Below are 9,398 nucleotides of genomic sequence, written 5' to 3'. Positions count from 1 at the left end.
CAGGTTTTCAAAGCCGAACTCCGCCGTGCTGCTGTATCCTGCCGGGGACACCGGCGGCATTTTATCTGTTTCCTAGGGCCTAAGGCCTGCGTTCTAAGATAACCATTCTAGGAGCGTTCCGTTCATAAGGACTGCCATCGCTAAGCAGTGGTATTTGCCCGCATTGGAAGGCCGGGGGTGGCCGCGGGGTGTGTCACCTGCGGCTCGGCCCAGCTCAGCCCCCGCGGCTGGGGCGGAGGGCACGCGGGCCGCGGCTGCGCCGTGACAGTCGCGCCCGGCTGCAGACGCCGCCATGTTGTGCCGCTTCGCCGCCGCGAGCAGGTGAGAGCCGCGCCGCGCCGGGGAAAGCGCGGGGCTGGGCAGAGCCCCGCGCCGGGAGGCGGCGGCCGCACCAACCTTGCCCTCCGCCGCCGAGCCGGGGACGGGACGGAGGGAGCGGGGGAGGAGGCGGCGGGAGGGTCGTCTTCTCGCCCCTCGGTGTGTGCCCCCGCCATTTCGCGCGCGGGGAGGTCGCGCTGCTGCTGGCTGCCCCGCCGGGTCGGCGCCGGCCCGGGCCGGGGCTGCTGCCCTCGTCCTTGAGCGCTTTCAGGGTCTGCACGCGCCGTCCGCCGAGGAGCTCTGGTGGCCTGACACGGTGCTGCCAGATCCTCTTGTTTCTGCGGGCCGGGGTCGCCGCACTCTGCCACTTTTCAGGGTCCCGAGAGCTTAGCTGGCCTATGTCAAGGTCACCAGCGATGCGGCGGCGGCCCTCAGAGCTGACCGCCCTGCCGGCCCGGCGAGTCTCCTCTCGTCGTGGCCCTTGTCGTGTCGCATGACGAATGCGAGGTGTTAAAATGGGAAGAGTAACACAACCTGCGTGGTGTCTGTGCCGGGCATCGCGGCTGTGACGCGCCGTGTGGCTTCCCGGTACCCCCTGTGGGAACAGGGAGACACATAACTGTGTAAATGCTGGAGAGATTCAGTCCTGGAAAGCCGTGACTGCAGGTTTTTAGCAGTTTCCAGTGCACGGACCTTGTGGATAGCGAGGGAAGGACGCTTAGGCGACATCTTTGCTTCTATTTTTAATCAATAAAGATTAGGTGAAGCTTTGAATGTCATCAGGTTACTACTGGCTTTTCATTGCTGTCCCTGCTTTTCCCTCACGTGCGTGCTTGGGAGGATACTTGAGGCAGGGGCCTGGAGGCTCGGATTGAGAGGCAGCAGCTTCACAGTGCAAAGCCCTGGATATGTGACCTTTGTGTGAATTCATCTTTGCAGTTAAGCGGCAAAATATGCTTGCTTTAAACTCTTGAGAAATGGGAATATGATTTCCTTGCTGATATATCACCCCAGGTATTTAAAGCAGCTGATCAGAACAGCAGTGCATGCTGTCAGTTTCACTGGTAAAGCCCAAGTTTTACTGAATAAAACTACTTCCTTCTGTTTTTTTTCTTTTCTAGAAGCAGTGCCAAGTTGGTAGCACCCTTGGGGTGCTTGGTTTCTAGGCAAAAGCACACTCTTCCTGACTTGCCATATGACTATGCTGCTCTGGAACCTCATATTAATGCAGAGATCATGCAGCTGCACCACAGCAAGCATCATGCCACCTACGTGAACAACCTGAATGTTGCCGAGGAGAAGTACAAGGAGGCACTGGCAAAAGGTTTGTATCTCCATAGTCAACAGGTGAGATGGAAGCTAATTGGCATAGATGATACAGAAGAACAAAATAAAAGAAGAAGGGAGATACATTCTTTTAAAAGCTTTGAATTATGTCATTGCAGTATTGTTAGGGGAAAATCTTTTATTGTGGCTTCAGTGGTGGTGGTAATTGGAAATCAAATATAAGTAAAAAGCACGAATTCTGTTCTCTGTAGTGCTGTAAAACTAGAAGATTTATTGATTGTTATGGGTTTAGTCCATACTCCATTAGTAACTTGGACTGAACAAAGACTGAGTCCGTAGGAAATTGCAGTAATTTTGCTGAGCAAGTACTTTGCAATAAAAGGTTAGTGGCAAAGTTAGTTAAAGTGAAATTTGTGTACCTTGACAGTTTTCGCATCAGATGCTCTGCTCAGTCTTGGTAAATAATCTCAGTTGCCTACAGTTGAGGTAAGACAAACATGCTGTTAGTGTATACAACACAGTGCAGAGACCTGAATTTGGGTATGACCCAGTTATATCACTGGGTCATATTAAGGGCTTGTGTAGGTGACAAGCCCATGTGAGACACAAAAATAAGCAGGAAACCATTAGGAATTTTTTGTTAGAATCCCAGAATTTGAGATACACTGCCTTTTGCAAAAGCTTTGCAGGTGTAGTAGAGCTATGCTGAAACATGAGATGTGTTTTTTCCAAACTTCGAGTCTTTCAGTTGGATTGGTAAAAGTGTGTGAAATAATATGTATGTCTTTTTAAGAAGAGAGTTTTCTGGGTTTTTTTGCTGCTGTGATGGTCTTCTTAAAAGGTATGAATTTATCTCAAAGAAATGACTACTGTACAGACTCACTTCTGTCTGCTTGCTGGGTGGCTTCACAGTGGAATTTAACTGCTTGGACTTGGGTGAAAGTGAGAATTGCTGATATCTGAGTAAACCTGAACCGTGTGTCCCTTGATAATTAATTGCCAGTGTATTTGAATAGAAAATGGGGCTTTTCAAGTACCTAAGCGAGCCTAAAAATAACTTGTGCCGTCTGAATTAATGAACTAATGAGATTCTATTAAGAATCAGGTGATCAAGACTGACTGCTACCTTGCCCTGCCAGTATCAGATCCAGGAAAGGTGGATTCTGGAGATGCAATTAGTGCAAACACAACTGGGGAGGGAACCTGAAGTGTCGGAAGACAGTGTTTGTGCTTCTGCTGTTACTGATGCTGTTAAATTACAAAAGCTTCAGCCTCTAGTGGAGGCAGAATTTCTGATTATCAGAAGCATCTGCAGTGTTGTGGATCCTTTGAATTATTTTTTAGGAATTACAGTTTTTGATAGCCTCTCATCACTTGTGTTGAAATGTTTTTTACTTAGAGATGAATTTTTCCGTCAGGATTCTGCAGAGATTATTTTCCAAATGGATGATTTACTGGTTGTGGTCATGCATACCAAAGCAGACAAATAATTACTTGGGATATTGGTGATTGTGTGGTTTGTTAGTTTGTTTTTTCCTGATTGGTATCCCAGTATACTATGTGCAGTATTTTGACCCTCATCAGAAAAAATTCTAAGACCAGGGCAAAGTCTGAACTGCCACCTCATTCTGTCAGTATTGTTATTTTTTCATACTAAAACTGAGCACTGTCAAAAATCTTGCTGGGCTGTGTATCATTGTTGGGTTACATAGCACATCTGATCAGTATCTAATAACTTTTCTGGACAGCAGAACCTTGTCAGTGTCTCTAGTTCAGCAATAGAAAGCGAAGTACTTTCTTCAGATTATCTTTAACATGTTCTTCATTTATCTATATTTGCATAAAAATCTCAAAGCCATCCTGTTGGCTCACATTGTCAGTTCATTTGAAAATGAATTTACATTTCTGTGACAGCACAGGACTATGTTTCAGCATAAACTGGTCCTGACTACTGACCCATCAAAATGTGTCAGATTTTCTAATTGAAGGATATTAACTTAAATCTCATTTTCATTGAAAACTTGTTCCTGCCATAGTTTTCCCTGCCCTTCTTGGACCACCGTGCAACCTGTGATTGGACTCTTACAGGGAAACAAATGACTTAAACTGAGAACCTGAGCTGACTACTCTCTTCAGCACCTTTGAGCTTCTTGTCTTGGTTTACTGAATTGTCCATGGACTCTATACAAATAAATTCCAGTATACTTTTGGTGTAACTTAAGGGCAAGTTACCCCTTTTCATTTGTTTTTTTTTTTCCCAGTGCAAAGTTCAGCAGCACAAATACTGTTTAAGGGCAATGGTGAAATGCCATTTCTGGTTTCTAGGGGTCCTGAAGAGTGGGTTCTTCTAAGGAATGGTGGAATAAAGAGTTACGAACACATTAAAGGCTTTCTAAGTTACTTTTTGGTTTCTGGCTTGCTGTGTGCTGCATGCTCTGGATGAACTTGAAAGTGTCATTAAGGCATGCAAAATTCAGGGAAAATGTCCCAAAGATGCCATCTGAATGGCCATGAGAGACTTCTTATCCTTAACCTGATACCGAAATCCAGCAAATAATGTTTTTACAAACAGAGCATTGGATGCTTTGTTTTAGTGCTGCACCCTTCTTTGAAGGTTTTGAGGAAATGCTGAGAACATGAAATCCTGAATTAAAACCTTTGATGCCTTGTGAAGGCTATCCTAGAACAGAGACTAGACGGAGCTAAAGAATAAAGTAGGTATTTATTAGGAAGCCTCAATAGATCCACCTTGAGCAGCACAAGAGCCCAGCCAGGGTTACAGCCCAGGTGAACCCAAAATGGTGACAAAAAAAATGGACAACCAGTCACGGGGTGTCGCACTTTTTTAAGTTTTGGTCCATTAGCACATTGGAGCTAATTGTTCAATTACAGCATTAGCCCATGAAGTCCCATCCTTCTTGTTTTTCTCTCTTTGGTCCACCATTGTTTGTGTTTTTGGGCCTCAGATCTGGATTGGTTGTCCTTGGGTCCTCAGCTAGAGAAGGAATTGTTCTGTCTACCTACTCTGTGAAGAAAGCTTACTATCCCCTAATATGAAGCCCAGACCCACACACTAAAGCAGCACAGGATCTCAAAAATATAAAAGTTAAAACCTGAGGCACCACCTTAGTAACAGATTGCTACTGCTTTGAGGTGTACTACTTCTTTGAGGATTGTCTTCATGTCTGTGTTGTTGAGGTGACTCAGAAAATTTCTACCACTCAGTCCTGAGAGTGGAGAAAACAGGTCCCCCACTGATTCCTTACTAAAGAATGCATTGGAGTGATGGAAAAAGCTTTAAAAACCTTTGAAATGCTTCAGTGTTTTTAAAAGCCAAAATAGTAATGAAAAGACTTTTATTGAAGTGGTGAAAGACTGTTCAGAGACACAAGGCACCAGTGAATTCTTCAAGGAGTACAACATTTTGTGGAAGAAAGAGCTGTTTGATCTTGGTTTCAGATGCAGGATTCTGTCATGTGTAGCAAGATTATTTTGATCACTTTTCTGTGAGTGCCTCCCTCCAAATGAAACAAAAGATAGGAAGGAGAAGAATATTTTGTATATGTGCTCACTGTACTTACTGACTTTTTTCAAGCACAAGCTGTTTGCCCTGTAAATTGTTTCAAGAAGTTTAAAAATGCTTAGTTTGCAAATCAGTGAGGTAATGGGTGAGTAATATTCTTGCCTTGCAGTGATGATATTGACGAATTTACAAGTGCCGGGTCCTCCAAGAATTCTGGCTGTGCTTGTTGCTTTATTCTGCTATAGAGTGGCAGTAAGTCTTAGGTATGTACTGTACTTGCAATATTGCAGATCACTTATTGCAGCATAAAAATGGTCGAAGATAATAAGTCTTTAATAGAGTTTGTCTGTGACTGTCTAAAACGTGCATAACAGTACAAACTTTATGTTTTCCATTGATAAGTTATGTGCTTGTAGAAAGATTTTGGCTATCAGTGGAGGCCTAGTAGAAACTTACTGCCTGTTGTGGTGATGATAATGTTTTTATTTATGTATTTTTATTTTCTGTATCCTTAGGTGATGTTACAACTCAGGTGTCACTTCAGCCTGCACTGAAGTTCAATGGTGGGGGTCATATCAATCACAGCATCTTCTGGACAAACCTTTCTCCTAATGGAGGAGGAGAACCTAAAGGTTAGTGCATGTTACAGTGGTTTATTCCGTCAGTTTTAATTAACAGGTAGAATTGATGATCTTTGCTCTCTTTGAAGGAGTCTAAAGGATCTTTATTTTTCAGAGTTAATTCGCCTTTCTGTGTGACAATTAAAATTCTGAGGTATTCGGGGGAGGTTTTGGATGTAAGCCAAAAATATAAAAAACTAGTAATGTACAAAGTCTTTTTTAATTTCTAGAGCTGATCATGTATACACTGCACAATACCTGGCTATTGCTGTATGTACCCTTTCCACCTTCATAAAAGAAAATAGTTGTACAAAGCCATGCTAATTAAATTGCTGTATGTACTTGATTCACAGAAAGGGAAGAAATGTGCTGCAGACCCATCCAGCCTAGTGGCTGGAGTTATGCTCCAGTTTGGATAGGGATATTTTAGCAGTTAAAGCCTAATGGAAGGAATTCCCTCGGGGAGGATAGAGTACTGATTAACTGTCATGATAAAGGCCCTTTAGTACAGATCTCACAAAAGCTCTTGTGATAAACCTGGGAGGTTTTGATTGAGGTTGATATGCTTGTGATCTTTCTGTCCTTTTTTTCTGTTAAAGGAGAATTGATGGAAGCCATCAAGCGTGACTTTGGTTCTTTTGCAAACTTCAAGGAGAAGCTGACAGCTGTATCAGTTGGTGTCCAAGGATCAGGCTGGGGGTGGCTTGGCTATAACAAGGAGCAGGGGCGCCTACAGATAGCAGCTTGTGCAAATCAGGACCCTTTGCAAGGAACAACAGGTCAGGTTTCTTTCCTTCCCCTCTGCTTCTATAGATTTGGTAGGCAAGTGTGTGACATCTGAAAAGTGGTTTGGGAAAATGTTGAGAAGAAATTCCTGATAAATAGGTGTGAAAAACCAAACGTCTCTTCTAGCAGAAGTGAAAACTCAGTTTTTAGAGCAGCATTTGTAAAGCAGAACTTAAAAACTTTGAACAGCAGAAGGATTAAGTGTCCTTCTAGTCCAAGGAAAAATAGATGGGCCATGTTGTGAAAGTGCTTTTTGCTTGGTGAATATTTTAGCTTCAGCTTCCTTGGATTTTTGAGTAACTGGAGTAACTTGCACATATCAAGCAACATTAAGCCTTCAGATTTTTTTTTTCCTCTGGCAGAGGAGCTATTCACAGCACTGTCAGTGGGGGCCATACAACAGGAGGGGGGAGGATGAACATAATAACTCTTGTTCCTATCTAGACTGGGTTTAAAATGGAGCCTTATAATTTGCTTCCTTTATAGTTATAAGAGTAATGAGTGTCAACCAAATTAGTCTGTGATATGGTTAAGTGTTACAGCTGAACCAGCAGCATAGTACTGGCAATGATCTCTTTCCAAGATATTCTTACTTCCTTAAAGAGACATGGAAGTGGTAATGGCAGGCTGGACACCCTTCACAGAGGGAAGAGGTCATGATCAGCGAGAATCTGCTTTCAGTGATGGTTTGTCCAAATAATTTTGCAGATACCTTCTGCAGAATTCATAGAGAATGGCAAGGAATTTCAGGTATTGCCAGCAGTCTCTGTGTTGCCTATCAGTAGGGTGAAAAGAAATTACAGATTTAGTATAGGGACATAGATTATAAGGGGATGAATTTCACCTTCCCTCCTGTGAAAATTTACCATTAAAAATTCAGTGACAACAGTATTTTAGCACAAAAGCAAGGAGGTAATTAGGCGCTTAACAAATAGCCTGTAATTAAAGTATTGGAAGCAGGCTGGCATCACAAGAAACCTTCATAGCGTAATTTTTTATGAAAGTGCTTGCTTAAGTGTGCAAAAGATAGAAACCTTTTAAAAATTACTTCATCTGGTTTCAGTTATGCCTTCAAGGCAGTTCCAGAATATTTATAGATGTGTTTACCCAAATCAGCTCTTTGAGTTTATGCAGTATGTGTGTGAGCACAGTTTTGTAAAATACTGCAATAAAGAGCAGTGTGCTGCAGAGCTCTTTGTCTTCCTGCAGCTTAAGACTCAGAAACTGGGTACAACTGAAGATGCAATATAAAACTTTACGTGTAAAGTGTGTTTTCATATATTTATCCTCTTTTTTTTCACAGGTCTCATTCCTTTGCTAGGCATTGATGTATGGGAACATGCTTATTATCTTCAGTATAAAAATGTTCGACCTGATTATTTGAAAGCCATCTGGAATGTGATCAACTGGGAGAATGTATCTTCAAGATACGCAACTTGCAAAAAGTAGAGTGGAATTCTTGCACAGACTACTAAAATGTCACCAGTTCTACTCTGATACTGCTCTTGTAGTAGTGGCTGTGGCTTACAAATGAATTGTTCTACTGCAGAAAGCACTTCACTCATCCAACAAAAACATTTCACAATCAAGCAAAGTGTCTGCTTGTTTAATTCTGTGAAAGGTATTTACTTAGAGTTCTGAAGCTTTAAACTGTTGTGCAACAAAGGGAGGCACTTTAATCTGTTCCATTGCATATAGAAACATAGGTCACCTTGCTGAAGCCTAATGGATTTCCTTGTTGCACTAAAATACCTAAGTGGAAATATGTGCTACTGTTACTATAAACAAATAAAATTCAAAAGAAGAATCTTCTATAACTGTCTACAAGAGACTAATTTTTAGTAATATCTGGTCTAGTTACTTGATTTTCAAACAGTTGGAAGAGAAAAATGCCTTTTGTAATTTGTTGTATTACAGGCTGCAGAGCTTTCATAAAGGTTGAAAAGATAAATGAAAGGGGAAATAGGTGTTGCTGTGCCTGCCTGAATTGACTGTCTTCCGTCATCCCTACCCCTTCCTGCATTTCTTATGTGATGTCTTTGTATCACACTGCTGCACGAGCATTGGAAGCATTACTTTGGGCAGAGATTACAGTACTGGCTCAGGCAAATTGTTCACATAGGGCCTGAATGACAGCATGTGGCATTCATTTCATACTAACTGTTCAGGTATGTCTTAGACCATCCTTTAACCGAAGGGGCTGATTGCATGCATGTATCAAGTACAAATTGTCTCTGCACAGCCGTGTTGCTGAAGCAGTAGTAACAAATTAAACTTTATGCTTGAAGGCAGGCATGAAGTAACCTTTTTGTTTTAACAGAGCATGCCCATGGTCTTGAAATAGTTGGTATGTTGTGCTTACCATGGTGTCTGCTTGAAGGTGAAGGAAGCTGGAGTTTTTTCTGTTCCTTACTACATGCTGTGAAGTACCACATAGCAGAGAGGAAAAACAAAGTAGTGGAGTGCTCCTTAGTGTGAGTGACTGCTGAGGCAGGGCTTTGTTGGTGAGTGCTGTAATGTGTGTGCCAGACATCCTGCTGCTGCACACTCCAAAGGAACAGGAGATAAATGTGCCTGTAGACTGGTGCTCTGGAAAGGAGTGCTTAAGCTGTGGAGGAAGCTTGAGTTAGCTTCAGGTGGTGAGGCTTTAGACCACAGAGGGCCCCTCATGCACAGCCAACATTTGCTGCAGCTCTAAAGGCAATAGTGTGAGACCCAGCACATGCTTTAAGGCTCAGTTTCTGCTGTGCACCAGGTTAAGAAGAAGTTCCATTGTCTCCTACTTCCAGTCAGCTGGTAGTCAGTCCTGCTACCTTGTGTCCTGTCTAGGTCTGAGTGTGCCAAGTCCTCAGCTCTATACAAAA

General features: G+C 42.8%; 1 protein-coding gene across 1 annotated transcript; it reads left to right on the top strand.

Moving 5' to 3' along the window:
- The first annotated feature begins 248 nt into the window (after nt 1-248).
- Nucleotides 249-8,352, top strand: SOD2 (superoxide dismutase 2). The gene is made up of 5 exons (XM_030946677.1): nt 249-321; nt 1,440-1,642; nt 5,644-5,760; nt 6,348-6,527; nt 7,838-8,352. The coding sequence occupies exons 1-5, from the start codon at nt 293-295 to the stop codon at nt 7,981-7,983; spliced, it is 675 nt and encodes a 224-aa protein (XP_030802537.1). The 5' UTR covers nt 249-292; the 3' UTR covers nt 7,984-8,352.
- The last annotated feature ends 1,046 nt before the right edge of the window (nt 8,353-9,398 follow it).

Source organism: Camarhynchus parvulus, chromosome 3 (genome assembly GCF_901933205.1).
Source record: "Camarhynchus parvulus chromosome 3, STF_HiC, whole genome shotgun sequence".
Lineage (NCBI taxonomy): Eukaryota > Metazoa > Chordata > Aves > Passeriformes > Thraupidae > Camarhynchus > Camarhynchus parvulus.
This window is presented reverse-complemented; position numbering and strand designations above follow the sequence as displayed.

Excerpts from the sequence above, each read along its gene's own strand:
- SOD2 (XM_030946677.1), top strand. The coding sequence starts at position 293 with ATGTTGTGCCGCTTCGCCGCCGCGAGCAG. Across the intron at positions 322-1,439 it reads CGCTTCGCCGCCGCGAGCAG|AAGCAGTGCCAAGTTGGTAG; the intron begins GTGAGAGCCGCG and ends TTTCTTTTCTAG. Across the intron at positions 6,528-7,837 it reads CCCTTTGCAAGGAACAACAG|GTCTCATTCCTTTGCTAGGC; the intron begins GTCAGGTTTCTT and ends TTTTTTTCACAG.